Below are 16532 nucleotides of genomic sequence, written 5' to 3'. Positions count from 1 at the left end.
ATTACCTTTCAATCTTTATATCATATTTGGTCTACCAACGAATTTGAGTTGGCAGACCGAGCTAGTCCTTGAATGTAGGGTTGATCTGGAATGCTATCTAAAAATTAGTCCAAGTCTGACTTGAAAGATGCTCCCGGATCAACAAGGCCAACGTATTCCCTACAAATATTAGAGGAAAGTAAGTTAAACAATGAAGGAGCCCGAGAAAGAAGAGAAGTGGACTTCATTGTTTGAACTAGTCTGGATTCTCGAGGGCTTGAAAGGGCTCTCAAAAGCACATTAAGTCTCAGTGGTCACTAGAATTGACCCTAAATCCTGGGTTGGGAAAAAGCTCATGGATGCTTTTGAAGACGTACAGAATCAGATACCTTTCGAACCTTCTCTGAACACTGTCTCATTGGAGCCCAAATGGGTGAAGTGTATTCAAAATGTGACTGAACAACTGATGAATATCTGCCAGCACCGAAAAAACAAAAAAAAGCCAAAAATTATTCGATCTTTTTCCAGCCTATTCAACGGGCTCAAGGACTCCTTAAGGTCCATAATGAGTAAATGTCCCAATAAAGGTTAGGGTTCAACATTAGGAAAATAATTAAGACGAAAAAGGACAGAAATATCAACATTAATGTAAATATGGTTTTGCTATCCAAGATAAACGCCTTACACTGGGTGGGCATTTCATTTCATTGAATATTTGATATAGAGGCGCTAAGTTTTGTAATTTAAGACTTAATTTTAGTTAAAATTACCAAACCACAAAATGCCTTGATTGTAATATGGCATTGGCTTTTAAATATTCAAAACATTAATGATATTTGTTTTAAGATTTCAAAGCTTTATCGTATTAAGATAATTAATTGAGATTCTCAGAAACCCAATTTAGTATATATTTTGGAAATCAAAAAACGTTAGTAAATTTATGTGCCTATTTTCTACAAAGGCCAGTTGCTACTGTTACTTCATATTGAGGTATTTAAAGAAAGCTTAGATTTTTTTAATTACTGATTCCATTTGCTGGTTAACGTTTAGATTGGTTAAAGAAATAACATGATATAGGGTTTTGAAATTTTTGCTTGTCAACCCACTTTTGGACAATGGTACATACTTTTGGACACATTCTGCCCACTTTTGGACACTTTTGTCCACTTGGTGCCCCCAAGGCGGCTTTTCCTGTGTTATGTATTTACTTCATTATTGTTGAACTCCGCAAGAAAATAAATCGGGTGCAAGATGTTTTTTTTATTTTATAGTCTCTACGACCGTAAAATATAACAATTTAGATGATTCGGAAGGTTCAGATTCACAATTGATGCAACCTTACCCTGAATTGGTACAAGTGATGCGAGATTTAGATTTTTTTTTAAAATGCACACAATTCATTTTCTTGCTACGTTTTACAAGAATGAAGTAAATACATAACACAGGAAAAGCCGCCTTGGAGTTGAATTGAAGAACCACAGTACAATGGAAACGACGTTTTGGGACCAAAAATCTCATGCGCGTACTCTTCTATTATAGTGGCTCTAGGTAGAACTACAGAACTACGGCACCAGGTTTTGTAACGGTCTGAGACCAACGTGTGGTCGTGGCAGAGAATGACTCGCATTATTGGAGTCAGCAATCTTAACTTTACATTTATTGAAGGCAAGAAATAGTACTTGAATGACTAAATGACGGGCTCTTTCAAGCGGCAAGGACTTTGTGGTTGCAGTGTATTGCCCAAAACACTTCCTTCTACTTCAATGAATTTTTCAGTAATTTTTCGAAAAAAAAGTAAAAGTCTAATCGTGATGTTAGCTCTGGACTTAAGCGTACGATATATCCAACCACACATTTGAAAAGCTTTACCCACCCTTCAACTGGATATGCTCATTGAACTTTCCATTATTTTGGAGGACTACACCTAGATCTTTCATAGATGAGACCTGCTCAATATCTTTACCTCCATTACCTACGAGTAGAGTTTTCAAAGGAGTTGATCCAATGGTTGTTGAGCGGAATTTCATCATGACGGATTTGCGGTCGAAATACATTTATACATATTACTCTCAATAACCCAAGGGTAGATTCTTTCTAGGTCGTTTGCAAGGCTAGTGGAATCTTGGCCATTGCTACCAGAAACTAACTTTGTATCTTTTTTTCTTTTTAATTTGGGTGCTAGGGTCGGAGGGGTGACCCCGGGGACAATTCTCATATTTGGAAACTGTATTAACCACTACACCACGTCTCTTCCCGTGTATTGTCAGCATAAGAAGAGACCTTGCCACTAATACTAATCTAATGATCTACTTTGACAAAGGCCTTGGCAAAAGCAAGATAGACAACGTCAACTGACTCGGGCCTCTCAAGTTCCTTAAAACTATTTTCGTCAATAAATTTTGAAATAGATTTGTCTAAGACCTCTACCAGACAACCGGAATTCTGACCATTCCTACCAACTACCAACTTTGTATCATCAGTAGAGTCTGACCAAAGATGTTTTTACATAAAAAAAATATTTTTCACATATTTTGGGATTTTGGGGCCCCAAAAAAATATTCTTCTCCATTTTCATTTTTTGACCTTTTTTCTTTTCTTCTTGTGATGATACGTAACAAAAAGAAAAATGACTTCTGAGAACAAGAACATTATTCAGTTGTGGATCAAATAGGGCACAAATTTAATCATTAAGTGAGCAAAAGTGCCCTAAGCAATAGCACTAGACTTTCGAAAATTATCAATTGTATACTGTACCATAACATTGGAATCACTTAAAAAGTGTCCTAATGTCGAGCATTGAAATAAAGAAGATTTAATCTTTTCTCAATAAAATATCGAAGTTCAATAGATCACCCAATATATCCAATTGTTTTCCTAGAATTTGGCAACAGAAATAGGCAATTAACAGGAGCTTTTGGCCATAGCAGTAACGATTTTGCAGTTCATCGCCTTTTTTCGTTCATTCCGAACCTTTTGTTCCATTTTTCTCACTTGCTGTTTTTATGCATTCTTTCAACTTTCTCGCATATTTTTTTCCAATTTTTACTCATTTTTTCCCACCTAACAAAAAAAGTTCTGCCAAAATGGCAAATGGTTTTTTTCAAGGTCTGGTAATCAGGAGCAAGCATGGACATGACAAGAATCTACTTCTTAGGCATAGGGATAGCAGGTTCAATTACCGGTGCTTGAAGATATTATAACATATTATTCCTTTTCATCTATGTGTTGCTTGATATGAAAGGCAAAAATAGCCCCCTCCCCCTCGATCGTGTTGCTGCCTATGTTATGGAAAGTTCTTTTGCAAGTTTTTATGCAAATTTGTTGTCAATACAGACCATATTTATCTCCAAGTTCTAGCGGCCCTAGTGTTTATGCCAAGAAAAATAAACGGGACAGAAACAACAAACCGAAGCGTTTTGGGTTAACATAAAATCAACATGTTTGGGTCGTTTTAAGCAACATGAAAATGACATATTTGAGCCAAAAATCCAACATATTTTGTCGGAGCCTAATCATCAGCATAGGAAGAGATACTGACATTACTACTACCAAGCTTCTAAAGCGGAGCAATAAAGATGATGAAAAGGAGAGGACCCAAAATGGAGCCCTGAGGAACACCCGACTTGACGTCATGTAGTATGTCGCTAAGGGATCCCTCAACCTTAATCAATTGCCTCCTATCATAAATGAAACTTCTTAGCCAATTGAGAACCTTGCCTTGGATCCCAATCTCATGGAGCCTGTTAACTAAAAGGCCATGATCTACCTTGTCAAAGGCCTTGGCAAAGTCGAGATAAACTACATCGACTGTTTCATGGCTCTCCAGTCCCTCAATAACCTGCTCTATATGTTCAGTCAGTGTGGTAACCATGCCAAAGGGCGCTCGGAAACAAATGCTGACTAGGAGGAAGGACATCATGGATTTCAAGAAATTCAACAAGTTTGGACTCTTCATGATCTTCTCAAACACCTTCGCGTTACTCGCAGTGAGAGAAATCGGCATATAATTGCTTGGGAGCGATTTATCTCCCCCTCAAAGATTACAATCGCAATTTTTCTAAAAAAATGCTGTAATCCCTCTCCTGTGGGGTTAATGATATCTATAATTACATCATCCATGATGTAATTAATTGCATTTCTAGTTACATCCCCAGAAATTGCGAACACCCAATTTATGAGGAAACCTCTCGATGAAAACAAAATTACAGTGACATATAGCTTATCAACAAATATGTGTTATATTATTTTCCTTCACATTCAACATTTATATAAGTAATATATGCAATTTTACAAAAGAAATCAAGATAATCAGCAATCCATAGCAATAATAAGAAGAAGGATAAGAGGAATGGCGGCAATAGGAATGGGAACAATACTCCAAACACTCCTTGACCTAAAATATCCGTCGTCGGTCCAAAAATCGACTTCAATGGCACCAAACAGTTGTACATTCTTTTGATCATATCTTGGTTGGTTGGTTTGTTGGTTGGAAGGGAGGTCCGGTTTTGGATCCGATTTTCCGGAGATTCAAAGTTCAATCGATGGGATAAGGAATAAACCGCTGAAACATGGTGCTTGCGTTCTTTTTCAAAGGAGCATACATACCCCAGGTCGCTTCGACTAATTGTTGCAATTTTCAGCATAATCGATTGGCTGAGCCAAAGTTCATGCCTCCTCAAAGATTACTACATGATTCTACACAAAATGAATGAGCTAGCCCTATTCTGGTAATTGTTTTCAAGTACATGGCTATAACATTCATTCTGTGCCTTATGAGCTGCAATTTGAGAGAGCATATACGTAGTTTTTGATCCAGTTGTTCGATAAAACTGCAAATTAAAACATGTAATTGAAGCGCAAGTTCACTTGCTTCAATAATGTAAATTTCAGACTAGCATCCCCATCCATATTCCTGTGGTTCATGGATAAGGTACGAAAAAGCAATAGGGCCAGATGAATATTTTGGGTGGTTGAAGTTGCAATTGACGTCGATGATGGTGATGATGATGGTGTTTTCCTCCTTTTGGATGGTGGCTGATAACGGAGCTGTTGTTGTTGTTGATGCTGATAGAAATATTGCATTGACTAAAACAATTACAGAGGCAATATTGTTTGGTGGTTTATCGTCGTTTCGGGTAAGATATGGAGCAAGGTGGCAGAAACCTTCGAGAGCATACGGAGTGATCATAAAAAAGACGGAGAAGAGGAGGAAAAGGACAAGAAGGAAGATGAAGACGTGAGGAGGAGTCGAACTAGATTTGTAGACGATTTAGGTTGCTCGTTCTAAGAGGTTGTCGGTTTATCGTGACATGATGATTTGCAAGCTTGAAACTGTAGAAATTGTAGTTGTAGCAATGGTTAAAGGAGGAGATGTTGTTGACGTTGTACGAGAAGTGGTGATAGTGATGATAGTGATGGGATGATTATTGTAAACCTGCTTGATTTTGGTAAGTGGTATGTATGATGTTTATGCAAAGATAGAAAGTAGACCAAAAAGATCATGGGAATAAAAATAAAATGAAAAGAATAATAACATTGCCAGAAGAGGGAGGGGTGAGGCAAATACTTGACCCGCCTGGTAAATAGTTGTTGTACGTCAGTGTAGTTTTGGGGAGTGTAAATGGATGAAAATGAGGACGCGTTGTCAAAGATATAGAAGATATTAATGGCAAGAGGGAGAGGGGAAGAAGGAAGAGTGAGAGAGGGACTAGATGAATAATAAGTTTGCTTTCATAGTTGATAGATCGTAGTTTTAAGGGTCGAAGTTAAGCACGTAGTCCTTCAAGACAGCGGGCAAAGGAAGTTTGCTGGCGGAGATGGCGGGCCGTTGGCCGATCTTGTTGTAGATCACGATGCGGGCCATTTGCTTCAGAGTTCGGGGCTTGGAGCACTTCTCCTTGATAACTTGACACAAGGCACTGATATTTGGGTTGGGATTGGATCCGGTTTGTGCATAGAGCAATCGGAGACACGTATACAGGGGGTGATGGTCCATGGTCAGATAGTAGAGCGTGATGATGCGTGCAAAGCTCTGGTTTGGGTCATGGCACAGATTGTCTTTCTGCATGAGAACCTGAACGAAATGAGAGAGCACATGATTGGAGCGCAGCCGACCCCCGCGACCTCCCATAGAGCGATGGCGATCCGGACCGCACCCGAAACCCGAATAGCCGTCGTCGTCTCCGTCTGCACTACTATCGATGTTCACGTTCGGATTAGCACCGTACTGCAAAAGGGTCAATGTGAGGTCGTACACGTAGTTGAGATCGGAGGGGACGCGGGCGTTCTGGACCATGTCCAGCAATGACAACAGGCTATGGTTGAAGCGTTGGCTGAATCTGACATTCGGATCGAGACCGTGTTGGAGCAGCAAGGTCAACAGGTTCCGGATGAACTCGAAGCCCTGGCTTTTCTCCTCCTCCCGAGCGAGCGATATGTTTTCTTTGGCCGTGAACACGAGCACGTGCAGTGGGGTGAGGTTGCTGCGCGACGTGCAGTTGGGATTGGCACCGAAGTTACACAGGATGCGCACACAGTTCAAGTAGCACACTTTCATAGTGTGCGTGAAATGATGCAGCGGGTCTTTATTGATCAGAGGCACCAAGCAGACCATGAGCGGCACCGACCCGTCGCGTCCTTCCACATTGGGGTCGCCACCCTCTTGCAACAGCATCTGCAGCAAGTCGTAACGGAACTCCCAATCCGTGATGTGTCGAAGCACGCACGCCAAAGCCGAATTGTGCGTCTGATTGATCGAAGGGCGGGCGCCATTTTGAAGCAGGTATCGCACGATGTGAAGCATGTCCCACTTGTTCCAGGGCTGATGGTCGATATTGTAGCCAAACCGACGCTCCTCCATGGCGTATCTGACAATGAGGACATGGAGCGGGGTATTACTGAGCGAGTCAGCTTCGTTGATGAGGTCGCGCAGACCGTGCTCCATGAGCAGCTTGGCCGTCTGCAACGTGTCCTCGGCCGTTTTCTTGCCCTGCAGCAGGACCACGTGAAGCGCGGTCATTTGTTGAGTGGAAGTCCTCACCGTGGTCTCGGCCCCGCATTGGATGAGCAACTCCAGGAACTTGATATCATGGAGGGCGGCTTGATGAATCGGATAGTACTCGTCATAGCACTGATTGATCTCATCCGAGCGCTCCGATACGAGATACTTGACACAGTTCCACGCACCGCGCTCACACGCTATGTGCAGAAGTGGGCGCTTCTGTTGCCAGGGGAGCCAATGGTCCTCTCCTTGTTGGGCCAGGAGTTCCAAAATGTCCACCTGAAACCGTTGAATGATCAAGATTCTAGATTTCCGAACCTCTGTAAGGCCTCAAGGTAATGACGTTGGCATGGGTTTGGCATGGGTGGTCACTCTTACCTGATCCCCATCAATTGCATAGTAGATGGCACATTGAAGTTTGTCAAAGGACCGGTAGTGATGCTCCCGGTCGTGATCACGATTCCTGGAGTGCTTTCCTCGCTCTTCACAGTTCTGCTGATGAGGCCCTGGCCAACACATCCGGGCCTCCACGTCCACACGAGCCCCATGTTTCAACAGCAATTCAACCACGTCTTCATACCTAATGACACAAACCGTCGTTAGCTCCCAAAGCAAATCATTAGGAAAGGTAAGACAGGATACTGACCCTTTTAGGCAAGCGATATGTAGGGGCAGTGAGCAAGCTCCCCGATTGATATCGATATTTCGAGACAGGCACCACCGAGCCATTTCGAGATTGTTAATGCCCACACATTTTTGCAACAAGTTGTATCCTTCCTCGTTGTGGATTTGCAGGATGTTTTCACTTCTCGGAATGGTCGAGAGGAGTCCCTCAAGGCGATGAACTGTGACCTTGGGATTGGCTCGGAGAGCGTCAAACACAATCCGGATGTTGCGTTTGGTTTGCTCGGAGACATTGCGATTATGGGAGGAGGACAGCAGGGCGTGACCGGATTGGAAAAAATGCGAGAGTGCCCCGCCCATTCTGCCCTCACTGGGTGATTCGTGAACTAAGTGCCGATAGATGTGAAGAACATATCCTGAAAGGCCAAAAACTCATTGTTCTAATACACGCTCTTGAGGGATGAAATGCAATTATTTCATTCTAGCACCTGTTGGCCATCAACTTCACTGTGTTTCGAGCTACTTGTGTACCTTTCCGTTTAATTTTCCACATTTTCCATTTAAATCTCAAGCGTGCCATCATCTTGCACGTTCACCCCACAACTACCCCCTACCTCTCATTGTCTATAATTCATCCCACAAATGCTAACTGGATTACCAAAATTATTCAACCTCAATTCATCGGACCATATTTCCGCCCGCATCAGCCTTTCCCTTTTCTAACCTTGTCATCAATCCGAACTCGTCCAAAATTTCGTCAAGCATATCTAAGGCTTCTCCCCGTCTCAAAGCTTCAGTTCTGTATCTGTCGTCCCCATGGATCCTCTCTTACCCGCACTACTCCCGCCCCACAATCAATCCGTGATGCGGGCATGACGTGGATCTTCAGGGATGCCCGATGCACCGCGCCACGATCCTCATACTTCCCGCGAGCCCAAGGCCAGATTTGTCCGGGGGTTCACCGCAGAAACTCTCACATAGTAGCCCAATTGTGGCAGGAATCGTATTCGTCGCGAAAATTGTCTTCAAAGGCCAGACTCGTAGGAAGTAGCACAAGTCCGAATCACAATAACAGCCACAGCAGTGCTCTCCTGGTCGGGAGGGGGGGCCAGGAAGAGGAGCAGAGCCTTCAAAGGTCTCCCTCAGGGAGTAACAAGCTCTGAGCCGCGCTTAGCAATGGATCTCCCACTACCGTGAGTGTAAGGAGCCCGACCCTCCTCCGGGCGAACCAGGCCCGGTCTTTCAAGGTGGGGTCCTTCTGGGGGAAACAAGAGAAAGCTGGCCTAATCAAAGGCCCTTTCCCGGGTGGGCGCTCGGTTAAGCTCTTAACCTAAGGCTAGGAGTCCGGGCGTGGGCCGGCCTTGGTTCAAGGTCGAAATGCCAGTGTCTGTGACTGGGCAGATGGGAGCAAGAGAGCGGCGGTTGGGCGGTCGAAACCTTTCAGAGAAAAGGACTCGGAGGACTCGGAGGACTGGAGGAGAAAAAGGAGGGAGGAGAACTCGACCGTCCTAGAGAATAGAGGACGGAGGATGGGAAGAGAGCGACCAATGGAGGACTGATTAGGGATGGATTGGGATATGAAACTGGCGAGTTCATGGGATCCGAGGATCGAGCCTAGTGGTGTTGGTGGGGGTGGTGATGGTCCAGAACATGATGACTCAAGGAGAGAGAGAGAGTGAGCGAGTGTATTGATGTGATTGGGACTGAGGACTCAATTGAGCAGGAGAATTTCAGGCCTGCCGAAGGCAAATCTCCTTGTCCAAGTTTGGAAGCAGATTTTTTCATTGATCTTGTACCAATGATGCAGTGATGTAAGGTTGCAAACGAATATATTCGTTTTTTCGTCCTCAACAGGTTCGGACTAAATGTGTTGGGTTCTTAATCGAAACAGAGCAGAAAGCAATTAAAGTGGAAGCCAAAATCTTATGAAATAATTCGAACTGGTTTACCATTTGCATAATGAGAAAAATTGGAATTACCCACTTTGCACCACGTGATGTTATAAATCACCTCTGGCAGGTTAATCTCCTACATTCTATGCTTGGAACAGGAAATGGTTCTCGGGAATCCCAAACTCAAACTCGGATTGGAACTGGATTTGATTTTTTTCCGAGCCTCAGTCCAACAACAGCTTCATCTTGGTCGGAGAACACCTTTAAACTGATACGTCACTGAGAATGAGCGAAAATGATCTCTGGATTTTCCCAACAAGCCCTAACGTAAAAAATTAGCCACAAGAACAATATGGATGGGGCTCATCGTTCTCGCAACCCTGTGCGTGTTGTGGTCGTTGTGGTAGTCTTTTTTCATAAGGCCATCAATCATTTCCACTAGATGGGGCTGTTCCGAGCCAAACAAAGGAGGTTCCGCGATAGATCTCACGTGTGAACCCATCGCCATCCAATCTTTTATAGTCTTCTTCCACGATGTTGTATTTCATCGGATTGGGTCTGGGGGATGCTCAAGACATCACGGTCAAAGGCTTGGACATCGTCAAGAAGTGTGACAAAGTCTTCCTGGAGCACTACACATCCATCCTGACTTGCGGTCAAGAAGCCTTGGAAAAGTTCTACGGCAAACCGCTCCTCTTAGCCGATCGCGATTTGGTGGAACAAGGCGCCGAGCAGATTCTCAATGCGGCTAAAGAGCAAGACGTGGCCTTCTTGGTGGTAGGTGATCCTTTTGGTGCCACCACCCACATGGATCTCTTGTTGAGAGCCCAAGAACTCGAGATCCCTACGCAGACCGTGCACAATGCCAGTATCATGAATGCCATTGGCGCGTGTGGCTTGCAGTTATATCAGTTCGGCGAAACGGTCTCGATCCCCTTCTGGACGGACACATGGAAACCCGAGAGCTTCTATGAGAAGATCATCAGTAACTCGGAACGGGGCTTACATACTTTGTGTCTCCTGGACATCAAGGTCAAGGAGCAGAGCGAAGAAAACCTCATCAAAGGTAAATTAATGAGCATCCCGATTTTCGCCGATCTGGACTTGACTTGATGTTTCCAAGCTAATTTAAAATCTACATTGGCTCCGACGTCTTTGTGATTTGCTCACTTTGGGTTTACGAGTGGCATTCTAAGATCTTTCAACAAACTAAATGATTATTGGTTGGCTGGCATCCGAATGTCAACCACTTCCGTATTGTAATCAGCCAATTTGTCCTTCTTTCCCAGGTCGTAAGATATATGATCCGCCTCGTTTCATGACAACGCAACAAGCGGCAAATCAACTGATCGAGACCGTGAAACGACGCAAATTGGAGTCCTTACCCACACCCGTGGACGAGAAGGTCCAATGCATCGCGGTGGCCCGCATCGGATCCGAGACGCAAAAGATGGTGACGCGGTGTCTGGACGAGATGCAATTCATCGACATGGGTCCCCCATTGCATTCCCTCGTGATTGTGGGTCGATTGCATCCGTTGGAGATGGACGCTCTCAAGATGCATGCTTTGCCGTACTAGGATTTCTTTGGATCAAATGAACATGAAAACAATAATGATTACAATAGTCCTGGCTTAATCGTGGGCCCGGAAGGACATCTTGACTTTGAGCTTTTTGTTGGGCGGCTCAATGTTGCCTCCTTTCAAAATGGATGCTTGAGTGCTCGAATTGGTGCTTTGTGAACCTTGATGCTGCGACTCCTGGATCCGCGTGGATTCGGCTAGATGGTGACTCGATTCGTCGCCGTCGCTCATGGTCTATGTATAATTTAAGATCAATCGTAACGAAAGAAGGTCTTGGCCCAGAAATTTCATCTCACCGAATCGTCATTGACGTCTTGTCGTAACTTGTCTTGGTCCATCCGGAAATCTCGGGAGACGGACGCTTTCAATTTGAAGTCGATTTTGCACCGCGAGCCGATCTTGATTAAATCATTCTCGAATTGCTCGATTTTGAAGATCAGGTTAGGAATAGTGCGGGCCTCTTTGTTGATCACGTTCCTCGTGGCAGAGTCGCCCTTCTTCTTCGAGGCGTTATCGTCGGCCACGTCTCTGGCTTTTTTCTACAAAACGCAATAGCAGTTACATAATCTAGATAACCATGCTATTTTAATGTGAATCACGATGGCAATCGGTGTTTTTTTTTTCTCTTCTCAGTAAAATTCAATTACCTCGATGTGGTTTATGACTTCGTATAAGTGTTTGGTGACGTTTTTTGAGATCTCTACCACCTTGTCGAATTTGGATACCACAATGACGTCTTTGTCAACCTTGCACCGCATGAAGAAATACTTGGCCAAATTGTCCAAAGTCGTGTACAGTTTGATCAAAGATTTTAACAGCTGGTCAAGAAGTGCTCCCAATTTCAATCCGCTTTGTGACAGCTCCAAGAAAGTGTTGATACTCCGGGCCAAAATTTGGCAAAGCATCTTCTCACAATCCGCGATTTGATCTTCATTCATTCTTGGGTTCCAAGACTCGGAACTGATCAATTGCTTACTCCGGGAAATCACAATGTCCGCAGATTCCAAAGCGGATTCGACTGAACCAATCAAAACTTGGAGCACGGTTTCCCCAGATTCTTTGGAGATGAAAGCAAATGATCGCTCGTCATCCGTCTAGAAACGTAGCCTATTAACTAATATCCTCATATTACCAAACCCAAAAGTACTCACCTGTAGTGTCTCGTTCAGATCTCCTAATTTAGAATGAATCTCTCGGGCAATGTCCAAGTGAAGACCCGAGTTGGGCTTGAACACTCGATTAGCATCGAACAGCAAGTTCAAGAATGGCTTCAATACATTGGGGTCCGTCGTGGCCGAGCTTTCGCCGTACTTTCTCGTCCAATCGCTGACTTTCTTCAAACCGTCGTCCAGATTGGAGTTCATGTGGGCTGGATATTGATGAAGAAGAACTTGTGCAATCTGAAATAAGTGGCCGATAACTTTGGCGGCGTCTTCGTCTTGGTCATGCTTATCCACAAGGTCTTGAACGCTGGTGATTTGTGCAAACACGCCGTCCATCAACTGGTCCAAAATCTCTCCAGAAGATCGACCAGGCAGCCCTAAAATATGTATAGATTAAATTTCCATGCATGGATCTCAACCTCCTATATCTTACCCAATTGTGTCAAGTATATCTTCAATTTGGGTTCGTAATATTTGGTGACGATCTGCAGATTCCTTAGAAGGCATTCTAGGGACGAGAGGCTCAAGTTTTCATCGGATTCGTCGTTGAAAAGGCAATTGTTAACTAACATTTTGCCAATGGAGCTCAAATGCTTGAAGATCACATCGGAGAGATTGTTTTCCTCTTCCCCTCGAGCAGATAGAGTTCGCTCCAAAGAAGATTGCTTTTCATTTAACACTCGCAAAAGGTATCGCACAAAGTAAGTATCATCTCTTAACAAGGTTAAGGCACCTTGATGGGCAGGAACTTGATCTCTGGACAGCAAAGAAAACAAGATCAGATATGTAATAAAAAGACAATAATCATGACAACATCAATGCGGGCACTTACATGAGGCACGCCTTGAGTATGATGCATAGGGCATTAAAGGAAAAGGCATGCTCTGGGTTTTTAAAGGCTTTACTAGACCCACCAACTTGGTGTTTGACCACCTTTTTGCTAGCACCTTGCTTAAGGAGGGAATTGTCCATTTTCTTCTTGCTCACCGGGGCCTTCATGGCCGTGTTCTAAGACCAAATTCAGATCAGAAAACCTCGTAAGGCAAAAAGCAGAGGCTCCACTAAGTGTGTTACCTTGATTAAATTGGACAGCTCTTGGTGCCGTCGAAAGAGTCTTAGAAGGAGAGAGGCTTTGTCGGATTGGACGTCGCCCCCATGAGTGATCGTAAACTCCATCAACGCTTCAATGACGTTCTTCAAGATTTCAATCTTGTTCGCGTTGGTTTCACCAGCCAAGGTTTGTCGAGAGTAATCTGCATCCTTGACGAAATTCAAGTCAGTCAAATCAGAGTTGGCGTATTTCCCCGCCAAGTCATTCAAGAAGTCGGTGATTTTATCCTTCAGACCATTATCATCTAGGTTTTCCGTGTCCTCGCCGTAGACGACTTCAATCTTGGTGATCATTTGCTGAACGCAATGAAGATACCAACCCACAGGATCCTACAGAAAATCGTAAATTTCAACCAAACCTTTTCTTACACGACAATCACAATATACCGACCTGAATCGTTGAGCTATTTTGCTCTTCTTTGATCACCGAATTCAAGTCCAAAAGTGCCACATCATCACCTCCGTGATTGCTCTCATTTTGGGACAGCACTCCCATCATGATCGGATGCTGGCTCAAGATCTCCAGAATATTGGCACTCAGTTGAGGGTTGCGACTCAACACATCACCTAATCCCTGGTACAAGCTCAAACGAACTGAAGCGTGTTGACTGAGTCCACGTCGAAGGACTCCCAAGAGCTCCAGACAAAGAGCTTCATTGGTAGGTGTGCCACCACGATGTACATCCACCGAGATCTGCGACAATCCACTGGAAGATTGACTCATTTGAGTGACGGGAAGTGAGCTCGAGATCTTGAAGCTTTTGATCAATTGTAAGACTCCGTTGAGGCCGATTTGTTTGACCTCGACTGAACGAGCAAACAAGGCTTTCCTCAGCATGAGAATGGTGGTGTTCTTTAAAACACGTGAGGATTTCACCAACGGCAAAAGTGCGTTCAACACCCGGCGAGCACCAGATAAGCCCAAGTTACTGGTTTGCTCGAGAAGATCGTTGACCAACATGGGATTGTCAACCAAGGACCAACCAGCCCCGTGGACCAGCTTTTGCAAGCAATCCGTATACTGATAGGCTTGTCTAGATCCAAGAATCCGCTTACAAATCATCTTGATCACCACTTCCACCGTGTGTGGAAAGGTCTTGATCATCCGGCATAGTATATCATCTCCCAAAGCCCACAGAGCCTTGAGCTTCTTATCAGGTTTACCCAAACCCGGACTTGAATCCAAGATCGTAAGGGCCAGATCCAGACAGCCCTTTTCAATCAATTCCCAGCCTCCATAGGTTGAGGTCTGATCCAATAGCCGATGGAACATGACCGATGTAGAGTGAGTGCTTTGGGTGGCTTTTCTGAACCAAGCGTCCTCATTCCTCCTCAAACCAAACGATATGTTCTTGGAGATGGTCATTTTTAGGTGTTCCAAGATGGGCTGGGACATGCTTTTAATCGATGTTAACGATAGGGCTAGGTAGACTGTGAAGGGACTCAACATCACGTCGGGCAATTGTGTCCCCGTCCTCAAAGCCTTTATGATATCCTTGCCCATGGGATGACCGCGTCGAATCGAACTCGTGATGTGATACAAAACGGTGCCTTCTGCCTGTTTCACGGCTCCGATCTCGGGATCACCCTCTAAAACAAAACAAAAAAATGACGGTCATATTCTCTGCCAGGTTTCTTCGTGCTATCTTAAGAGACTTGAGCTCTCACCAATGAGGTCCTCCGAGTCCAAGGGGCTCGTGTCCTTTTCTAGTCGAATTCGAAAATAATGCGACAAAGCGGCCAAGAGCTTTTCTGAGGCGTGATCCTGACTCAATCGCATCATCTGATGGACTAGTGCCGGGACTTCAGCCGGAGCCAAATCCGGAATGAGCTCACACAGACAATCCTGAATAGCGTGAAACTCATCCGGACTCAAGGCCAAGTCTAAGAAGATTGAGCACAGAGCCGTGACATGACAGGAGGGCCAAGTGAACCCGCAAATGGAGTGAACCAAATGCGATCGATACTTGGGCCCACTCATAGCATCTGTGGCCACATCTTCCACGTTGACCCGACTGCGAGCCGGGAAAACGCCCAAAATCTGGGATAAAACCCCGAACCATCGCGTGGACCAACGCTCAGGTTCCATTTGTAAAGCCTCGGTGGCCATTCGGACCAGGTCAACCAACTGAGTGGTGCCCAAGGACTCTAAATGAGGTAAAAAACATTCCATGACTCGACGAGCGCGGACATTGGGAATGGTTTTAGTATCAATTAGTCGTTGAAAGACCTTTTGAATTAATTGAAATATTAATTCGTCCTTCTCCGCCCATTGAGCACTGCTCGCAGGGAGACACAACACGGACAGCAATTGCGGCCACAGAATCAGGATGCGGTCCGATTTCCGAAAAACCTCGTCCACTTCATCCACAATCTGAAACGGCCCAAAAAGAAACGCAAAAATCAGGTTGGGTTATCATATTCCAGTTGTACAAATGACAAACTTGGGCGATAGGCACGGATTTCAGCCCCTTGAGGGCTTTGAGCTTGAGTTCGAGGTTGGATTCCTCGGCCAAAGCCTCCAGTTTCTTGGTCCAATCAGCCATGATAACTCTCTATGATGGCGATTCGGCTTGACAACCACACCGATGTTTTCAGACACATTCGTTTGTTTTCCCGCGGAAATCACAAATCAAGCTGAACCAGCTGAACTTGATCATTTCTTCGGGCAAGATCGAACAGGAAAAAGGAGGGAAAATTCGCGAAAAACAAAACAGGGTGGGTGTCAATGACCCAAAAGTAAACGTGATCCAATACCTAAAAATTTAGATTGGTTGATCGATAGTCGAAGGATAACGATCGGCTCTTATCTTAAGATCTGGTAAACACTACATAGTTGCCAAATGTCACCTTTGGTGCCACTTTGGGCAAAATGGCAATTATTTTTTTTTACAAGCATTCGCACTTTTTATTGCAATATTTTGCTCCATTAATTATTACCGGTAGCAAACAGCCGGTACTCCTGTTTTGTCATTGATTTGGATGAACAAACATGATCAAGTGTCAAATAATAGATATATTTCACATGTTGTACCAGGGACTCTGAGAGTGCTCTAGTGTCCTTGGTTATAACTTTGTCATTTTGAATAAAAATTGCTTGTCGTAGGAGCCAAATGTTGAAAGCATTTGACGTTGTATCATTTCCTGACAAACCAAAAACACTCTTTTGATTTGTTTTTTCA

At 44.2% G+C, this 16532-nt stretch overlaps 3 protein-coding genes across 4 annotated transcripts; 1 reads left to right on the top strand and 2 right to left on the bottom strand.

Annotated features, from left to right (window-relative positions):
• Positions 1-4194: 4194 nt before the first annotated feature.
• Positions 4195-9480, bottom strand: LOC131879970 (ankyrin-3-like). The gene is made up of 4 exons (XM_059226456.1): positions 8436-9480; positions 7626-8019; positions 7358-7559; positions 4195-7258 (listed from the first exon to the last, which is right to left on the bottom strand). Exons 2-4 carry the CDS (start codon positions 7961-7963, stop codon positions 5732-5734), a joined length of 2067 nt encoding a protein of 688 aa, XP_059082439.1. The 5' UTR covers positions 7964-8019; positions 8436-9480; the 3' UTR covers positions 4195-5731.
• A 198-nt stretch (positions 9481-9678) lies between these two features.
• Positions 9679-11157, top strand: LOC131879971 (diphthine methyl ester synthase-like). The gene is made up of 2 exons (XM_059226458.1): positions 9679-10561; positions 10785-11157. Exons 1-2 carry the CDS (start codon positions 10030-10032, stop codon positions 11072-11074), a joined length of 822 nt encoding a protein of 273 aa, XP_059082441.1. The 5' UTR covers positions 9679-10029; the 3' UTR covers positions 11075-11157.
• On the bottom strand, positions 11057-16180 carry LOC131879969 (Fanconi anemia group I protein-like). 2 transcript variants are annotated; one of them, XM_059226455.1, is made up of 11 exons: positions 16108-16180; positions 15795-16012; positions 15019-15724; positions 13742-14940; positions 13315-13680; positions 13073-13248; positions 12674-12996; positions 12229-12617; positions 11725-12171; positions 11374-11616; positions 11057-11311 (listed from the first exon to the last, which is right to left on the bottom strand). In XM_059226455.1, exons 2-11 carry the CDS (start codon positions 15894-15896, stop codon positions 11129-11131), a joined length of 4134 nt encoding a protein of 1377 aa, XP_059082438.1. In that variant the 5' UTR covers positions 15897-16012; positions 16108-16180; the 3' UTR covers positions 11057-11128. The 2 variants fall into 2 exon arrangements, with proteins under 2 accessions (XP_059082438.1, XP_059082437.1); XM_059226454.1 differs by lacking the exon at positions 16108-16180 and having other exon boundaries at positions 15795-16063.
• Between the last annotated feature and the right edge of the window lie 352 nt (positions 16181-16532).

The sequence above is a fragment of the Tigriopus californicus genome, chromosome 5, assembly GCF_007210705.1.
Source record: "Tigriopus californicus strain San Diego chromosome 5, Tcal_SD_v2.1, whole genome shotgun sequence".
NCBI classification, from domain to species: domain Eukaryota; kingdom Metazoa; phylum Arthropoda; class Copepoda; order Harpacticoida; family Harpacticidae; genus Tigriopus; species Tigriopus californicus.
The sequence above is the reverse complement of the archived record's forward strand: the minus strand, read 5'-3'. Positions and strand labels throughout refer to the sequence as shown.

Excerpts from the sequence above, each read along its gene's own strand:
- LOC131879969 (XM_059226455.1), bottom strand. The coding sequence starts at position 15,896 with ATGGCTGATTGGACCAAGAAACTGGAGGCTTTGGCCGAGGAATCCAAC. Across the intron at positions 15,725-15,794 it reads AATCCGTGCCTATCGCCCAA|ATTGTGGATGAAGTGGACGA; the intron begins GTTTGTCATTTG and ends GGGCCGTTTCAG. Across the intron at positions 12,172-12,228 it reads ATCTGAACGAGACACTACAG|ACGGATGACGAGCGATCATT; the intron begins GTGAGTACTTTT and ends CTACGTTTCTAG.
- LOC131879971 (XM_059226458.1), top strand. The coding sequence starts at position 10,030 with ATGTTGTATTTCATCGGATTGGGTCTGGGGGATGCTCAAGACATCACG. Across the intron at positions 10,562-10,784 it reads CGAAGAAAACCTCATCAAAG|GTCGTAAGATATATGATCCG; the intron begins GTAAATTAATGA and ends CTTCTTTCCCAG.
- LOC131879970 (XM_059226456.1), bottom strand. The coding sequence starts at position 7,963 with ATGGGCGGGGCACTCTCGCATTTTTTCCAATCCGGTCACGCCCTGCTG. Across the intron at positions 7,560-7,625 it reads CATATCGCTTGCCTAAAAGG|GTATGAAGACGTGGTTGAAT; the intron begins GTCAGTATCCTG and ends TTGTGTCATTAG. Across the intron at positions 7,259-7,357 it reads ATGCAATTGATGGGGATCAG|GTGGACATTTTGGAACTCCT; the intron begins GTAAGAGTGACC and ends CAACGGTTTCAG.